Source organism: Platalea leucorodia, assembly GCF_965183815.1.
Source record: "Platalea leucorodia genome assembly, chromosome: 5".
In the NCBI taxonomy this organism is placed as follows: domain Eukaryota; kingdom Metazoa; phylum Chordata; class Aves; order Pelecaniformes; family Threskiornithidae; genus Platalea; species Platalea leucorodia.
The window spans coordinates 77366314-77385754 of record NC_138827.1 but is presented as its reverse complement, the minus strand read 5'-3'; the positions used below and the strand labels follow the sequence as shown (position 1 = coordinate 77385754).

General features: G+C 40.5%; 1 protein-coding gene across 1 annotated transcript in view; it reads left to right on the top strand.

The window, feature by feature from the left end:
- Nucleotides 1-1265: 1265 nt before the first annotated feature.
- MTX2 (metaxin 2) overlaps nt 1266-19441 on the top strand; it is a 35823-nt gene continuing 17647 nt past the window's right edge. Inside the window, exons 1-3 of the mRNA XM_082311827.1 lie at nt 1266-1376; nt 15221-15268; nt 16246-16292. Coding sequence (XP_082167953.1) covers nt 1271-1376; nt 15221-15268; nt 16246-16292 — 201 coding nt within the window. The 5' untranslated portion in view covers nt 1266-1270. The remainder of the gene's footprint in view (nt 1377-15220; nt 15269-16245; nt 16293-19441) is intronic.

Here is a 19441-nt window from a genome sequence, read left to right as displayed (position 1 = left end):
TTCTCTGCAATCTACATGTTGGATACATAATCTGATTTTATGGCATTTTCCCAAACTTTGTATAGTCTTTATATTATAGAATTAAGACTAAGAAATTAATAGTTGTTTAAAGGCAAGGTGTACATCTCAAAATGCAGTTTGTCTTCTGGAATCTTAATTTGGGATGAAGAAAAGGCAGCTGTACCCTTTACTGGGTCCCTTTAGTTATAACTTATTGTCCCCAAGACAGTTCAGGAAGCATTTTGGTACCAGGATGTTGAAAAGATATTCAGTATGGTGAGTAAAGAAAGCACCTAAGATTTTCAGAAGAGCCTCCTGCCAGATTCAGATCATTTTATGCCCACCTTGCCTCTCCTCCATCATTTGTGTTTTAAAGGTAAAAAAATTAACGGTTCAACTGGTACGTTGTTCTGAACCAATTCAGGGGAGCAACGTATTCCAGAGCTATATAGCCAGAACTAACATTTTTTTTCATGTTTATAGCAGGGAAGAATTCTAACTTGCAATTAGTGTGGCACTTTCAGGTGGTTAGAGGTTGACCTTTTTTCTCTTTTCAGGCTCCAAACCATATGTTATCATTTCTGTTACCTTCAGAGAACGAATGGGGTTAAACCCTCACGCGTATCAGAGCTCCACATAGGAGAGCGGCAGAGGAACTGAAGATGGCTTGAGTCACTTTTCTTGGGAGACCTTAGCGCTGGTTACAGCATTCCCAACAGCTCTTTCTACACGGAATTTAAAAATACGCCCCCCCCCCCCCCCCAACTCCAAAAACCACCTGTTGGGATTCTTTCATCAAAAAGAAATGTAAAATAGCCTGGACTTGCATCTTTCAGCTCCTTACGATATTGCCTCAACATGTCATATGGAGCACATTAAGCTGACTTTCCATCAACAGTAAAAATTCCCCATGGCTGGGGACTTTGTCTGAGCCACGGTATTTTTAAAGTTTTTTTTGATGTTCTTCTACTGGTGCAGCGCAGCCTTGCCCCCGACTCCTCCCTGCAGGATCACAGCCTAAGTTGCACACATGTGATATACCACTAAGAAAGAGCTGCAAAAAAGGCTTTTTTCCTCAGACTGGAGTACTGAGGAGAGCGACAGTAACTCCCCAACACCCGTTTACTCGTAAAGGTCTTTCGGAGTTCCCCTCCTCTGCCCGCTCAGCGCTGCCGGCGGGGAGCGGCCCCGCTCCCAGCGCCTGCAGGCGGCAGCGCGCCGGCTCCCCCCGGCCCGGCCCGGCGACCGCCGGGGGCGGGGCGGGCCCCGGATGCAGTTGCTGCCCCGGTGGCCAGTTCCTGTGCGTGCCCTCGGCCTGTCGCCCGTCCTCCGCGACATGTCGCTGGTGGCGGAGGCCTTCGTGACTCAGCTGGCCGGTGAGGGGCGGGTGACGGCCCAGAGAACCGCGGGCGGGCGGGCGGGACGCGGCGGGCAGGGCCCCGCTTCCTGTCAGACGCTGCGCTCCGGGTCGCGGCCTGAGGGTGGCGGCGGAGCTGGAGCCGCCCCGCTGGGGTGCGGAGCCAAACCCCCGCGGCCTCGGTCCCCTGGGTGAGCCCTCGGGACGGGGCTGGGGCGCCCTGGGAGCCAGCCGGCCGCGCCTGCCTCGGGGAGGGGCGGCTGTGGAAGGCGAACGGCGGGCCGGGGGAGGCAGGGGGCTGTATGGAGGCAGGGGGCTGTACAGGGGGCTGCACGGAGGCAGGGGGCTGCACGGAGGCAGGGGGCTGTACGGAGCTCGGCCCCGGGCCCCTTTGCCCTCTCGTTGCCCGCCTGGCGCTCGGAGGCGAGGGCAGGTCACCCTGCACAGCTCCCCGCAGAGCACAGCCGTGCAGGTTCGCCAGGCCCCCTCCTTTATGGGGTCCCTAACCCCTACGCTAGGGCGCATCTTTACTTTGATTTAATAACTCGTCTGTCTTTAAAACTATTTACTTTTCTTCAGTGGTCCAAAAAACTGCATGGTATTTATAATTACAGCAGCTGGCGTTGAGTCCTGCTCTGTGGGCGAGCTCAGCGCGGTGCCACCCTCTCCCCGCGCCCCACGGGAGCGTGCCGTGTGTGCTGTGTTGCTCTTGTGAAGCTGGGAAATGCGACAGTGCTTTGCTGCTTGTGATCTGCTGCAGCTGGGCCGTGTAAACTGGGTGTGAGTCATGTCATAAAAGAGAACTGTGGATCGCTGTGGAGTTGTTTAGCAAAAAATGATATTAATCTGCTCTCAAGGAAAAAGAAAACATGCACCTTGGGTAATTCCTGGCTAGGAAGTTCAAAATCCATTTAGTACGTTGCACACTGAAAATCAGTGCATTGGCCAGTTTCTCCTTACTTGTTATTCTCTGTTCCTGGTTTCTTGCTGCTCCACAAGCTCACAAGTAATAAATACTGCAAGGAAACAGCATTTTAACTGCTACTGACCTGTTGAGGTGGAAGCCGGTGTTTTGTCTCAGGAGCTGGGTCTTCTGCCACTTGGTAGGATTGGCATTTGTTAATTCATAGACGTTAGCACAAGCCATGCTTACGCTCTAAGGGCCAGAGCCCTGGATCCTCAGGATGTGGAGAATATGGTCACAGTCAGCATTGCTTCATGCCATTTACTAGCCTTTATGATCTCTTTAGTATATTTTATTTACATTGTGAAACACAAGGATAACGACATATGTGAGTAGGTGTTGATTCTGCTGGGTTCCTCTGTTCTGTGACCATTATGGATATTCTAGAGTGACAGCTTGCTGATATTTACTTTCTTCTGGAATTACAAACTCAAAACTATACTGTATGTAGGTATCTCATTGCTTTCTTGTTGAAAGTGCTGGTTTTTTTTGCAACAACTTCCTGCTAAACAAGCAAATTGTTGTGGAATACAGCAATGACAGACCCAAATTAAGTACAGTGTAAGGAAAATGTGTGTTTGAAAAACGGGAAACAAGAAGACAAAGTTCTGCAACAACTGGCTCTTTCCCTCCATGCTGAAGCATTCTTCTTCTGTTCCTAGAGAGATGTTTGCCCCTCCTTTGGGGTAGTTGGATGCTGCTTATACTAGTCAGACTCTCGTGCTAATAACTGTACTGTTAAGGTGGTGCTTTGAGGGCATCAGAGCTGCTCAAGTACTTCTGGACCCTCCTACAATTTAATAAGCTTAAAACAGTAGCACGTCATCTTTTACCTGTCAGTCACAGGTTAAGTGATGCTCATTTTCTTTTTATAGGTAAAGTAGTATGTAGGCATCTAATAGAAAAATACTGGCAATGCTCCTCTATTTCTGCAGAGCAGAAATGGGTGGTGCTTATTTTATTAATCTTGTGCTTCTGCTGGATACACAGCTGTGACTTAAGGTACAGTACAAATCCTTGTTGCAGACCTGTCCACTGAATCATTCTTTAAAACAAAATTATGACATTGCCTTTGCTTTCCCAAAAGTGAATCAGTGTCAAAAGCAGTTATCTGCCTTGAAAATAAAAAATACCTTTGCCAGTGGGTCGTGGCCTTCCTAGCTCATCTGTATTATGTACCAGTCCCAGACTGAAACTAAATAATGGCAAAATCACTCCATTTGTTCATATGGAAGATTCTTCTAGGGGGAAAAAAAAGGTTATCCAGGATCTTGGCCAATACCCAACGTACTTCTAGATTTCCTGAGATGTTGCACAGACACAGACTATATTTCGTTCTGGTACCAAGAAGATATAAATGTCCCGCAAATGTAAGAATATTTTTGAGGAAGAAAAATGGTGCATCTGCAAGGAAGAAATACCACTTAACAATGACACTTGTTTTAATAGTGTCTTATCCCCATATCTGTGGTTGTGAATACTGCCTTTCTGTTATGTATGTATGGAAATGTAAGAATGATTGAGAATTTTTTCCATGTCTATAAAAATGAAATTTGATTGGCTTGTCATCGAGGGTTTTGTCCATGAAGACGGCCGCTTTGTTGTGGCAGTTGCAATGAACTACCGCTGCTCTAACATGTAACAGCTATAAAGCATGGGTCTTTGCATGCAGGTGTTTAAAGACAATCATCCCAGCATAGTTTGCTTTCTAGAAATGTTTTAAAAGCTGAGGGGAGGGTTTTAGTAGAGAAAAGGATCATAACTTTCTTTTACAACTGACTTGCTTGTGTATGTATTTGAATTTTTTTGTTAAGCACTACCTATCTTCACCTTTCCTGCACCTTATACATTCATTTTTGACGTGCCTATTCACTGTCTCAGCACAAACTGAAGCACAGAAAATACCATCTGAACATAAGAAAGACTTTTTTTACTCTGAGGATGGTTTAACATTGGAGCAGGTTGCTCAGAGCAGTTGTGGAGTCTCCATCCTTGGAGATGCTTAGCACCGAACTGGAGATGGCCCTGGGTAACCTGCTGCAGCTGACCCCGGACCTCCAGAAGTGCCTTCCAGCCTCAGCTCTTCTGTGACCATCAGTTGCTCAGCCCGCTTGCGCTGCTGCAGTAATTCAGCACCCTCTCTGTGCAACATGCGTTCACCCGAACATGCTGAGCAGAGCCTGCTGCTGTAATGCATTAATGATTAAATACAAAACGATGACTAAATCACTTACGTGGAGTAAAACACTTGCTTTAGTGCCATTCAACTGTTCGCTTATTCAGAAATATAGAGGTTGATTCTGTGTCTCAGGGAATAATAATAAAGAAATATTTCCATAGCTTCATGAATTGCAAGCATGTTATGTCACATTTTAAATCATCTATTTCTGAACTGTAGAAAATATTAATTGGATAATATGGTAGAGAATTTGTTTAGAGTAGCTCAGCATCAATCACGTATTAACAGGATAGGAAATGAGTGTTTATACTGTAAGAAGAATTAGAGTGCCAGCTTTCAAGTGGTCCAGAACATTAATCTTTCTAACTCTAGTAGTTTTGAGAAGCTGACTGCTCAAATCATCTATAAAAGATTGTTGAAAAGATGTTTAATTGATCACTAAATTACTCAATATGCTTTACTTTTTTTTTTCCCCAAAACATTAGTTTTAGATCAGTGATCAAAAGAGAGAAAATAATATCCTTGTTTGTCCTTTGATCTCTGGAAAATTACTGCTGTTTATTGCTGTTGAGTTACGTCCAAGGGTCTTAGGCTAGTTTTAATACTAAGGGAAATGAATGCAGTTTGAAAAACAGATGCCCTCTGCCTTCAGATATTTTACATTCTTAGTGAGTCTACCTCCAATGTGACATGCCAGAGCGAAAATAAATCTCTGACGTGCATGTTTTATGTATTGAGACAAGCTGCAATTTGGCTGAGAACAAATACACAGGGAATGAAACCTGACCACCTAAATTGTTCCTGCACATAAAGACATAAAATTTCAACTGAGTATGCATTTTGTGCATCAAAATGTGCATAGGTAAATGTTAACATTTCCTGCATGTGTAAGGTGAAAAAAATAGTTATTCTTGCTTGATAATAGGTTGTCTGCAGCACAGATTGTTTAAGCCTCCTGCAGAGGTGCTTGTAGTCAAAAAGAGGTGATTTGAAAATAACAAATTTGTCAGGCTGTATGATTTTATCTTACAGTGTTCTTTTACATGTGCTTTTTTTTTTTTTCCCATTGGTAATAAAACTAAAAGGAATCCCTTTAACTCTTGTTCAGTTTCAATAAACAAGTCTCTTGCGCTCCTCTTGCCAATTTGTGCTCAGACACATATATTTTATGACTTGATTTGAACAAATCCTTTGAGTGGATTGCCTATCTAATCTTTTTTTAGGTCAGGGGAAAAATTACTTTCTTTCACAATTATTATAGTCCAGTACATATTTCATTTTAGATATTGTTATTTCTTGTTTTTAAAAAGCAATATAATTACAGTTTATGATAGAGTATGCTTCTATAGTTGTTTCTGGCTCCATTAAGACTAAGCAGTCTTTCTCTAATCAGCATTTTATCGTTGCATGTTTTCTGCTAAAGTAGTTATCTTCTTTTCTCATGCCAGAAATGAGATTGCTCTAGAAATAATGGTAACAAAATTAGTAAATGAAAAGTAACACGTATTTTCTTATTGTCCAGTTTGATTTGCAAGTGAGCTTTCATCAGTTGTGGAATGATTCGGGTATGAGTGCTGTTTAGGAGCTCACAAGAGGTCATAGAAGAACAACTTCAGAGAGGAACCAGATTTTTCTTCTCTTTCTCACTCCCTTTTTCTCTCTGGTCCTTGGATGCTCTGTTCTCTGACTGTCCCTAGGCACTAACATGGTCTCTTCGTGTAGATTTGGACCCTATGAGCTGCTTCCCTTTTAAAACAAGAATGAATTAAAGAGCTTGGTTGCTGTCCTTCTTTGCTCTAGTTGAACAGGCGTCGCACGCTGCTGCATTGCTGGGCATTTTCAGCTGTCTCTTTTGAAAGTGAGTGAAAAGCTGCAGCTGCATGCAAGCCATGGGGAGGACAGAGAGAAAGTCCACACCAGGTTCTGAGATTTTTATTATTATTATTTTTAAATTCTGGTCTTTAGTTATTAAGAAGACAACATAGATGTCACGTGAACATGGATGTTTTAATACAAACTGGAGGAAGTTACATGTAGTAGTAAAACCTATGAAATGCGTAGGAAGGATTGGAAACATCAAAAGAAAAAATTACAATGGTGCTGCAAAGAATGCAGGAAAAATTGATACCAGTCTCATTTGGGGGGGAAAAAGCCCAACCAAAAAACTGGAATGTGCGTACTGAATTGGAAAGTAAAAATGCTGAGAGATGGGAATTTTTAACAGTTCTGCCTTCTAGCTGTTGTATAATGAAATTGAAGCTGATGTATTGCTTGCATTCCTAGCAAGAACTTTCAAAGTCCATCTGCATGTGTTGGTGGTTTTTTTTTTGCATTTGAGTGCCATATTGGAGAAACTGGATGCATTGCAGTGTGTTCACTGAAAGTCTTGGAAAAGAAATGAGGAAGACTGTGAGGATATGATGAAGAGAAAGAGGATAAACGTTTTCAGATTTTGAAGTAGGAAGTCTGTAGTGTTTCCCAGAGGTGAGGAGGAGCCTGAGAGGTGCTGTTGCAAATACCATTGTCTGTTTCGGGCTGACTTAAAGACTGTGAGCCCTAAAGCAGCATCTTCCCCCTTGCTAGTGGCAGTGCTTGGCTGGCTGACTGCACCAGTGCTAACTGCTTGCATTTCTGCCCTGCAGAGCTCTCCTGCCTAGAGATCTGAGCTCTTTTTGCCTCTTTGCAAGACTCTGGCACAGAGAGTCTCTGTTGTCATCACTTTGTAGCTCCTGGTACTGCTGCGCTCAGGGCTGTGGGCAAGACAGGAAAGAGAGAATGAAGGGGAGCCTTAACAAAAGGCCAGAGGGGCCAGGGCTGGGTGAGCAGGAATTGTGTATGTGGACCAGCTTTTGGAGCAGGTATGGGATATTGAGGTCCTGTCTGGCGGGACAGATGTGTAGGCTCTCTGTTGTGGATCAGAGTAGGGGTGCTGTGGATGAGAAGCAGGGAGCTCCTTGGGGAACTTTGCTGAAATGGTGTTCAGACTGCCTGCCAGACATCCTTAGGGGAGAAGGAGTTCAGACTACCACAGAGAAGAGGGGATCTCAATCTAAGAGAGCTTTCAAAGGACTGATTTAAAGTATAGAAATGTAGATAACATGGCTAAGAAATGTCCCCGTCCAGTAAGGCGCTTAAGGCATTCATGAATATCATACCTCCAGTGTCCTACTCTTCAGAGCTCCTGTGCTTGAAGTTTCACTACTTGAGTCAGGGCCAAAGAGGGGCAAGGGACTTAAGTAGCACAAAGGGACGGGATTGATTTAGAGATCTATAAAAAGCTGTAATTAAGGATTACAGAGCTTCGAGATGGAGCATTTGTGCTGAATATCAGGAATAAGTAAAATAGCTCCAGCTTGTCAGGACCTTATAAATAAATCTTTTGAGATCATTTAGCTGGCACACTCTGATTTTTCTGAAGAAATCCAGATGTTGATTTGGGAACAACTTTTATTTATGGATTTGATTTTGTTGAGATTTTGTGGCCTCCTCTTCTGATGGGAGGCATGATTCTGCAAGTGCGGAGATGCTGAGTGATCTCCCTCCTGTGGCCTCCTCTAGCGTGAGAGCGCTGAGCACCCTGGAGGATTGAACCGCAGATGTGTACTCTCTGGAAAGTCGACTCAAAGACAGTAACAGAATTGGACTAATGCTTAAATACATGCAATTAATAGCTTTCTTGGAGGGCGAAGAAGCAGATTGTGTCATGCTAAATGGCTGCTGCAGTAATGTCACACGCTGACTGTCTTAGTGGTGCAGCCACAGGAAACTCAAGTTTGAGAATTGCTGCTGAGATTGAATCTTTATGTTGACAGTCTGCTTGATCAATAATTACTGAACAGTCATGATTTATCTGAATTGTAATATCTCTACAAAGGAGGCCCGGGATGGATTTAAGCAAATGATGTAATTATTTGATACATGATTTAATGCATACTGTTTAACTTGTGTGAAAGTTGGTTTTCATTTGGCAAGGCACTATGAAACGCTTTTTGGTCCTTTGTCTGCAGAGCCAGGGAGTTGCTGATGCTTTCATTTTTTCTTGGCCCTTGTTAGTTTACAGGATCGGGCCAGTTACATGAAATTGATCTGTACTCGGTGTGGGTGGGTTGAACTGGTGGGTCTTAAGGCAGCTAATTCACAACTTTCTCATACTTCCTTTATTGATCACTGTTAATGTACGAGATGTATATTTTTAACTGCTTTGGTTCCAAAGTGGCTGCAGCTTCACTATATATATATATACACACTTCCACTTATTTCCTGTAATAAGGATATAGAAACACATCAATTCCTGGCATTTTCTTTTTAAAGAATGTATTGCTACTTGAAAATATGACCGATTTGTATTGTGAAGAGAATGAAGTGATCATCTGCTTCTTTTTGATGCATCTTAACATCAAGCAGCTAATAATCCTCTTTCCTTCTGGAGTCTGTGGGATAGCTTTCTGTGTGGTTTTCTTTGGGTTACTACATCTAGACCATAGTGAGCAGCAAGTCCCCCCATAGCACCAGTCCTGGGAAACTAAAAAGGGTAACTGTTTTCCTGCTGATTGTTATGATGTTTGATGCGTAATGTTTGGAGACTTGTAAGTAATGTTGTTGGATGTGGATGTTGCACAGATGTAAGACTAAATTTCTTTTTAGTGTTTTCTCTTGTGAGAAAACAGTTTTGAGGTATCTCATTATAATTTAATCAAATTTGTACCTAGGGAGAGGCTGAAGGAAACTATGTGGAAATAATGTGTAAGTTAATCTCTCCAGCTGCAATATTGCAATACAGTGATTCAAATTAATGCCAACTTTTTTGTTGTTGTTTTTAATAGAGGATATCTTGCCTCTTGGTTGTTTTAATAGGCCTTTAATGCCACGGGAACCAAACTGGTAAATACAGATATTTCAGCTTTCCTCCTTTTTATGCAAGTTTAGTATCAAAGTGTTTGAGAAGAATATAACAGAAAAGAAACTGATCCATGCAAATGTGGTGACTTTAGAGAAGGAGTAGTCTTCATTTCTATACGATCCGTATGCAACTTCTTAACATTTCAGGAAATTGCTCTGTCTGAGAAGATCAAATGTTCCTGGGCCAGGTCCTAGTCTCACCTACACAACAGCACAGATTGAAATGCATGGAAGAGATTGTTAGTTGACTGAGTACTTAATTTACAGAAGCAGAAAGAAGATATCAAAGGATAAATTGCTGGCATACTGAGAATTCAGTAAATTTTAATTTAAAGGAGATTTGGGGCAGAGATTGTCTTGATTTACTTCTCACTGTATAGTTTCTTACTTGAGAAACAATCAACAGGATAGTAACATTCTGTGTTAATTCTTTAGCCTTGATTCTTAATAGGCATAGGCTAGTTTTATAACAGGAAATAATTTCTATCTGCATTGCCTTCCAAAAATGTTCTTGCCCCACTGAAATTCTATGGTATTGCTAAGAGCTGGGAACAACCTAATTTCAAGTTGAGTGTTTTCCTACGAAAACTTTTAACCTCTTGATAACTTAATTTCCTGTGCAGGAGGGAGCATCTTGATGCCGGGATCCACAGGTCTCTGGTGTTTGTCTGTGGCTGATATTCAAGAATGCTGCAGCTTGACAAGTGTGCTAAATTAATGGCAGACTAGCAGGGCAAACCGCACCGCATACCCTACTGCTTGAAACTGGCTATTCATACTAGACCGCTGGAATGGCTAAATTGTTGTTTAGCATATTCCACAATTTAACATGCAAAGTATTTTGTGTCTTCTCATTTTCACAGTCAGAGTCTTATTTTTTTAAGTAACAGGATTAAAGGCATAACTGTAAACCATTTATTTCATTTCATCTCTTTCATCATCGTGAAGCTGCTTGGGGAAGATGGATGAAAATGTCTGTTTCCCCCATCCATCCAGGCAGTACTGACACAGGACGAACAGTTTCCCAGTAATTCAGAGTGTAGGAGTTGAAACCAAGTTTTGTACATTCATAAAGAGACTCTGAATAGCCTGGACAAGGAATTGGTGGGGCTGAGGCACTGTAGAGCATCTTGGGAATGTGGTACTCCCTTTTGCACAGACTTCACTGGGGGGATGTTATTGCGGCCTCTCATTCTTTGAATTAAGATTCACCTCTGTGCAAGTATAGTATGTCCTGTTTTGAGAGCATTAGTTGGAGCTGAGATGTGTGTAGGCCTCAGGTGAGCTGCTGATCCCCTGCTGATAGTGGGGTCCAGTGCTCTTAAGTATCGCTTACAGCATATGTGCATTCTTCTCTCTTGCTGTCCCAAAAGTATTTGGGTGGATAAAATCTTATTATTGAAATGGCAGTATGAAACATCTGGCAACGTTGAAATCAAAATGCTATTTGAATATCTGTCTCTGGCCTTAATGTTGCTCAAGTAAAACATTTCACCACAAAATCTGAAAAATGCACCTAATGCAATACATTTTTAGTGGCAAAGAATTTGACGTGACTTTTGTGACTCATTCTGTGTTTTGGAAGTTTTTTGTAAGAGCAGAAATGATGTCTTTTCTAGGTCATTCTTTGACGTGACAGGTGAGGAGTCTAGGAATCTGTTTTAAGAGATAGTTACAAACCCGAGTAATTAAAACTCCACTGGGAACATACAACACACCGGTTCACAGAATTTTCTTCTAAAAGTCTAATTTGACGCCTAAGAACCCTGTTAACACTTTGAAATCTACATTTTTCTATGCTAAACTGTTAATAAGTAAAACACTTTGACTAACAAACACCTTGTGCTTAGTGAAATTGTCATGCATTTTGACTCATCCACAAAACCAAAGAAGATTTTATGTCGGTGGTCTACTTGCCGTTTAACTTCTCCGGTTGTTGTGATGCTGCATCTGCCGAATTCTCAGTTCCTAGGATAATAAGCCTTATGCAGTGATGCTTTCTCTGTCCATCTCCCTTTAGTTCTCACTTCCCAGTAACTTTTGAGCTCAAAGCTCATTTCAGACATGTTTAACAGGGAGGACTGATCCTACGGATGGTTGTTTCCTGTAACTGGCATTAAAACAAGCAGCGTGGTAGAGGAGAAGTAGGGAAAGACAACAGTATGAGGTTTGCTTCTCCTGAACAAACAGCGGACAATCCACAATGAAAGACTAAATATTTGAATTTGTTAAGCATGGGAAAAGTTTCAGTAGGGTGGGAAAACAACTTTTATGAAAGACTGCAAGCCTGAGAGAGTCCCATTGAAAACCACACAATAGTAATTCCTCTGATTATGGAGGCAGAAGGAAGAACCAAATAGTTCCTTATTCTTAAGATATGTAGAGAAGCTATTCCTGTAAGGCATACTTCCAGGCAGTTATTTCATCCTGGGAGCAGCTAATGATAAAAATGTCTGTTGTGTAGGATCTAACACATAAATGTGATTCTGTGTTGAAAGCTTCTAAAACTGAATTGACATCACATTTGTTAATTTTCTCTTTATATACCTAGCGCCACAGTAGCTGTGGTTTGCAGGGAAACGAACATCTACAGACCAGAAGATTATAGTTGCCGAAGGATAAACTGGATTTGACTTCATTAGTGCACAAATGATAAGTTTGTGAGGAGTTATTATAGCATTAATCAACTTGATGGATTGGAAATATGACAGAACTGAAGCAGCGTGTAATATTAGTGCCTATTATTCCACAAATTATGTCTTCACCTACATTCATAAGGCAAGAGTCATTGCCGTACATTAAAGATGTTACACACTTTCTCCTCTTGTGGAGGCATGTGACATCCTTTCAGCAATTCCTCCTCCTCTCTTTCCCCAATGGGGTCCTGGTCTCCCTTAGCCGCATGTTTTCACCTTACAACTGATCGAGGGCACCTTGGGAGCTGATATTTGAATTTAGCTTGCACCTTATGAACCTGGACATCTTGTGTAGCAGCATGTATTTAAACTTCCTGCTCCATCAGAAAAAATATTTCATACTCTAAACATCTTGGAAGAAAGAGAGTGAGTAGAAATTGGAAGATATGAGGCAGATAGTGAGTGGGTATTTAATTCTTTGATTTCCAGAGGATTGCACAGGCTTTGTGTATGTATCTCCAGTATTGTTGAACACAATCTGCAGCATGCAATTCTGAATGCATGCTGCAGAATGTTTTTTCTAGGATATGAGTAATGATACGTGAATCTTTATGTGAAGTTGATTGTTTTAAAATCCAGTCCATACAGTGATAGCAAAATCAGTTATCCTTTATCTGGTCTGTGTACAGAGAACGGAAGGTCTTGGTTCAGGGCTGGTGAGCATGTGTCCACCTCGTCTGAACACGGTCAGAATTGTGACCTCCCTCTGGAGACCCTCAGGTGCCAAGTGCAGGGGGTATTATTCATTCATTGTCTTAGAACTGCTGAAATTTGAAGTTTAAGGTGTACTAATAATGAAGGCTGAGATTTTCATGTGGCTGCTTGTCCTCATTTCATTTACTTGTCAAAATACATATATTAGTACACAACTAAACTGTGACTGAGTGAATGCAAAGATTTTAAACTACTCTTGTCCTTTCCTTCCATCAAGTTGGGCATGTACTGCTGTGTACTAAGACTGTGGGATAAAGACTTCATATCATGACTAACGAAATTAGGGTCAGCAGATATGGTTCATGAAAATCTGTATGTGATCAGTAGAATGTGGAAGGAAAATTTAAGACGATAAAGGCAAACAAGTTACAAAAAATGTTCTACTTGTTTATAGCATGGATGTGGCATGCCTTAGCAGCAGTGTAGTTTTGGATTACAAAACTACATTTTGGTAGGATTACACTTGTAGAAGCTGTTTTATATATCTATCTGTCTCCATGGCTGCATATAGCTTAGTGCCAAGATAAGACTGGAATTAGTGTTTGAATTTCTTGAAATATACCTAGCTCTTTTGTTGGAATATGAAAAGTTCACTTGATTTTTGTGGGCCTGAAATATTTCAGCCATGTGCTTATATAAAAATAGGCCACTTCCAATTTGGGCTGGAATCTAAGAATTAGATATAAATCTGACATTTCAATCTGAAGAGAGTCAGGCAAAAATTTTCAGTAGAAGTGGGGCCATGCAATTTGAAGTTCACCATACCATTTTGGGCATGTAAAAAGGATGTTTTCACTGGTTGGCTGGAGTATTTATGAGATCAGTGTACCTTTGTGACTTAGTTACTTCTGTAAGTATCTCAGAGTCCACCACTGATAAGTTTGCTAAAGTATAGTAGTAACATTCTTAATTTCCTCATTCCATTTGCTCTTGCAAGACCTCAGTGGATCTGAAGAAATGTATGTTGGATAAATTATTTTAAACAGTTAAGGCTGTAGTGCCGCAGACACTATTTTAGTCTCTTTTTATTTAAAGAAGTAAATGTACTTCCACCTCAAGAATTTTTACTCCAGGGCAAAACTTTAATGGAGGGGTGTAAAACCAATAACTGCTACAATAAAACATAAAACATTTTTTCATGACACTTAAATGTGATTAGTTGCTTTCTCATGCCCATACTAGTATAGCTTTGATAGGCTCTGTGCCTTAATGTTAAAGGCAGTGACCTTTGCAAAACTGTGTACAGTGTTATGAGCTGTACAGTTCTATGTGACTTCCATAAAAGTTAATACGTCATGAGTATCAAAAAGAACGATAGTTAGAAAATCATGCATTTTTTTTTCTTTGAGTTCTGAGGGCAAAGACACAAAGAATGACCTTTCTGAAGCCAGTGGCGTATTTCTGTTTGAACCACACATAGTTATTTATAGACATTATTGCTTTAAAAAATAATTTATACGATGAGAGCATTAATTTTGTTTACAAATAGCTAGTTTGGATAGAATGTGAGGTTTGAATTGCTATTTAAAAATAGATTTTTAATCAGACATTAACAAGGAATGTAATGGAGACAAAAGAATGTTATCTTAATGCTACCATTAACAGTAAATCAGTACTGATTATTATTTTTGCCTTCCCATAAATTCAAGTGGTGTATGATTGATTAAGTGCGACGGTTCTCAACTGGAAGATGTGATTGTCTTTTATTTCCTTGCCTTTTTTTTTTTAACAAATGTTCAACTGTTTTGAACAACTGATGATGCAGTTTTTTTAATGCATATTGACATTCCCATCTTAGGGAATCATCACCAGTATGTCATTTAAAGCAATAGGTAGTCCCAGTCGTCCTGGTGGGTAGGTTTCTGACATGCCCGAGCACCTGGCTTTGTGGGGATTATATGGGACCAGTCAGGACACAACTTTAAAAGGCAGAAAGCTTTTCAATTTCCCCAAAGCATTCTTCACACTTGTTTTGGAGGTTTGTGCCTCTCTCCTCTGCGTCTGGTTCTGTTTGTTCCAGAATTCTTTGTTTAGTACCTTAATAAATAGTTGCTCTTGAGAGTGGCCAGAATTGTGATGGGAATGTGCACAAGGATGTCTTTATGGTGGAGGGAAAATAGCTGCTTGGGCTGCTTGAGAATTACAAGGCCGTTCTGTAATGTAGCTTGAATTTTAGCTTTTCTTGCAACTTTAAATTTTGGGACTTAGTTTTCTGCTCTGTGTTGTTCCTCTGTGAGCAGGAGAGAAGTATGGGAGAGGAGAGTGACAGTGGGACATTTTTAGGGCAGGTTAAATCTTGCATCAGCATCTTTGCAGTGTGAGTTCCTGCTCTAGGTAATGTTTGTGTTCAGTTAGCATCTGCAAGCAAATTGTTGTTTGGCTTGCTTAATTAATTCCTCTTCTTTCCACAGCCGCAGAGCCTTGGCCTGAAAATGCTACGTTGTATCAGCAACTGAAGGGTGGGTACACTGGTTTTTGCAATTAATAATGACTTTATTTTTAGAAAACACATTAAATATGCACTAAGATAATTAACTGCAAGGAAGCACAGAAACTGTTAAAAGAGTCCTTTGTGTTGTTTGTCTGGTCAGAGGTTTTAGCTACGCTTGCATCTGCCAATATAAACCAGCTATTCATGGCCTATAAGGTCCTTGGTTTATTATTGACTCATTATATTGGCTGCTCTAGGCAGTGTAAAATGATGTGGTTGCAGGCACAGTTGGCAGATTTACTGCACCAATAGCTGAGGCAGCAGATTTTTGAAGTCTTGTGGTAAAGTGGGCTCTCAGTAAAAAGGAACTGTTAAAATGTATAGGCTAGGATGGTTCAGGCTCCCTTTAGCAGCTCTTCATATATCATCAGATCACATTATGGCCCCCATTTGGGGCTCAGCAGCCTGCTACAGTTGTCAGAAGACTGCAAAGTAATGAAGACTAATAGGTAGCAGCCCTAGTCTTCTAAGCATGGAATTTTTATTGCAGTGAACTTGTCATCTTTCTTTTGTGTGACAGACCTAGACACAGTGTGCAATATTAACTGCAAGCCGCTTTTATAGGTTTCTGAATGCTTTTACTTTTTAGCCAGAGGAGTTATGAAGATGCGGTTTTATTTAACTTTGATTAGAAGAAGAGTAATTGGCATAAAACTCAAACATTTGGGTTTTAGTTGTGAGCATTTTTTATTGTACATTGGTGGTAATGTATGATAAATGCAATTGCATTTGCAGGAGAAGTATTTCTGGTATTCTTTTTTTTTTTTTTTTTCTTTTTTTAATACTCGTATCACAGGTTTTCCAGTCCAGCTGCATAATAATTATATATGTACTCCTTGTTTGATGCGTAAGAAATGCAACCCAGAATGGCTAACAGTTACAGGTCAGTAGCTAAATGGGCACTGTTTTTTGTAATTGTGTTTTTTGTTTTTTTTCTTTCAACAGAGGAACAAATTTTGCTTTCTGATAATGCATCTTCCCTTGCTGTTCAGGTAAAATGTCATATTTTCTAAACTGAAGATGTTAATTCCGTTTTATTTTTTGAATGATTATCTAGCTGAAGTAACTGTATTTAGCTAAATGAATAATTTAAGGATTATTTCTTTTAAAATCAATGACTTGTTTTCTGCATCTGATGTGCTTTACGTTGTCATTGAAGTGCCAGAGCCTAAAGGACATGAGGATTTGAGAGTCCTATATAGAGTGCCGCTGCTTGTACTCGTATTTATATTGGTCTATGTTTGTACAGTATCTGCTTGTCTGCCTACTCTGGGAACTGTGCATGGTTCCCATCTTTTGTCACTTGGTATGCTGGTTAGTCTTGTAACATCTTGCATGATGCTTGCTGGTTATTTAATTCTCAAAGCTAATACTGCCCCAAACTCGAGGCATATTTGCTTCATGCTGTGGGCATCAAATCTCTGTATGTCTCTGATAGGTTTTCTCAATTTCATCATGTGTACGGAGTTGAGATCCAATGTGGTTTTTAGAAACAGTCCATATAATTGACAAACTTGCATCTATAATTGACTTAAAAGCACCTCTGTGGCTGTGAAGTCTGTGTAAACTCCATTAACCTGTTAGGTTCAGTAACCCCAAATCTCGAGGGGATGTTTTCCCCATTAGTAGAGAGGGCCTGGCTGTCAGAAGTGGTGGTGAGCAGGACGTCTGTAAGGGTCCTGTTCTTCAAAGCAACTTTGCTGCTGCTTTGCGTAGTAGGGAGTTGCACTGTTCCCCTGCTTCTGGCTTTTTGTGTGTGGTCTAGCTCAGAGCAGCTAGAGCAAGCAGTCTTTGAGGGCTGTCCAAAACAGTCACATCTTATTTAGCCAAAGTGGGACACTTGGAAACTGTAAGTAACATTACTGGTGAAAAGGTTAGGGTCATGGTAGCTACCTCCAGGATCTCTGACTTTTTTCCTCCCAGCCTGGCAATCTATGAAATACTTCTAAGAGTAAATTCTATCACAGCAAGAAGGTACCTTTATCCTTTGCTGGAAAGATGAGTCATCTTTGATGCACCAAATAAATAAGGCAGTGTTTATTTGTTTGGGCAGTGTGTTTTATATTGTGCCTCACAGTAATACAAATAAGTGTTTTTGTTGCTCGCTCAATCTCAATGTTCCTTTTTACTCCAGCAACTGTATTTTTTGTGGTTCTCATGAATTTTGTTACCATCTAGCAATACGTGTAGGTGTGGCTTGTATTTAAAACACAAAGAAAAGACACAACAACATAACCCTAAAATTTCCTTTTCTAATACATCATTTTGCTTTACTGTTTCCAGTCCATTGTTATCCTACACATGTCACTTAGATGATAAATTAACTATAATATATTAAAAATGCTTGTTTTTCTTCAATATTCTCTAGCTGGACAGCTGATAGTAGCCATGACTATAAATATGGTTCTTGTAGATATCTGATCTTAAACTTTATAGACCAATTTTGTATTGGGGAATCATATCTATTTTGAAGAATCTGTGTAACATGGTTGTGACTGCGAAAGAATAGCTATCCTTGGTGTCTTTGATCCATTTTGAAATGATACTAGGATCTGTAGTTATGTATTACTAGCTTAGTGATCAGAAAGCTTTAAATATACCGGTGTGTTTTGCATAGGGAAATTGCTGAGTTCCTTTGTTTTAGAATTTACTTTTTATTCTGATGAGAGCCTGTTTATCTTTTTACTGGATATCTTTTTGCTGGTGCTTTTCTTCCCCCCCCATCCCCCCCCCCCTTTTTTTTTTTTTGAGGGGGGGTGTCTTTTCCTGAGAAAGAACTGGGAATGGGGGCTAGGAGGAGAAATAGGAGCTGGTACCTGGGACTTTTTCCCCACTATTACCATTCCTTTTCCCCCTGTTACTGATTTGGGGCACATGAATATTTCCAGAGCAGATACATAGCTTGTTCATGGCTTGTTGAACTTCCATGTGGTGAAAATGCATCAGAATTTTGAGTCCCTCTGATCAAAAGAGCATGTGGAGTCAGCTGCCATCAAATCTTTAAGGAACGTGGTTCACAACAAGACTCTAAATGTGGTGCAACTGGTCTTTCAGATCTTTCTCAAAATCTCCTGACAGCACCTCTTCGTAATGCTGCTCTGGAATAGCTCTCAGTGGACATATATGCAGATAGATACATAGAAAGAATAAAATCCAATGCCATAATAAGTAATTAGTGAGAGTAAAAGCTGACTGTTTTAAAATTGAGGACCCTGCAATACAGATGGCATTTCATGTTCCTCTTGTCAACACAGCAGATCAGGCAGGCAGCAGAGCAAGTTACTCTTAGTGTAGGTGTAACAGACTGTTGCAGGCATTTTGTTTGAATTAATGAGTAGTGAGGGTTGCAGGTTGAATATGGAAGTTGGTTGAGTCTTGCTGTTTTAATAATGATTGGACTTACGACTTCTCATTGTGCAATGAAGTCTGGGCTCCTGACTATAGCTACGTGTCAGATAAGAGAGGGGAGGACAGAGTCTTCTGGGAATCGCTAAGTAACTGTGGTGGTGCCTTCAATAGTTAAAAACCAACCAAACCAACAACAAAAAAATCCTCTTATCTTGTGGAACCTCTCTGCTGATTCTGGTAGTTTTTTGTTGTTGTTTTTTTTTAATTCCTCTTCTGCCCATTGTTGTCCTTGGAAACAGACTAAATTAACAATTCCTTTGTCTTTTGCTAGGTTCAGATTCTTTATATTTGCTGAAAATGCAACATAACTTCAAATGAGCTAGTGCATTGTCTTTGGTACATCTTGGTGTTTGCACTCCTTGTTTGTTAACTTGAAGTAGTGTATTATACAATCCTGTTGAAAGTGAAGTCCATTTGATCTTAGGCTGCAAAATCTTGATATTGAATGAAGTTTTATTATCACTGCAAAGGAATTAAAATCAAGGGAAAATACTAACCAGTAATGATTATCAAGCTACAGGAAAGAGAACTTTGTACATAGAATGAAGGCTCTGTTCTTCTTGTGAGATGTTCAGCCCTGTTCCTATTAAAGTTAATGAAAACACATTCACCTCCTGGGTAACATGACTCATTGTTAAAACCATTCTCTGCTTATTTATTGTACGGCTTCCATTATACAGCATTCCTGCTTATCAGTCTTATCATAGTAAAAAAAGCCACCAAAATCCAGAAG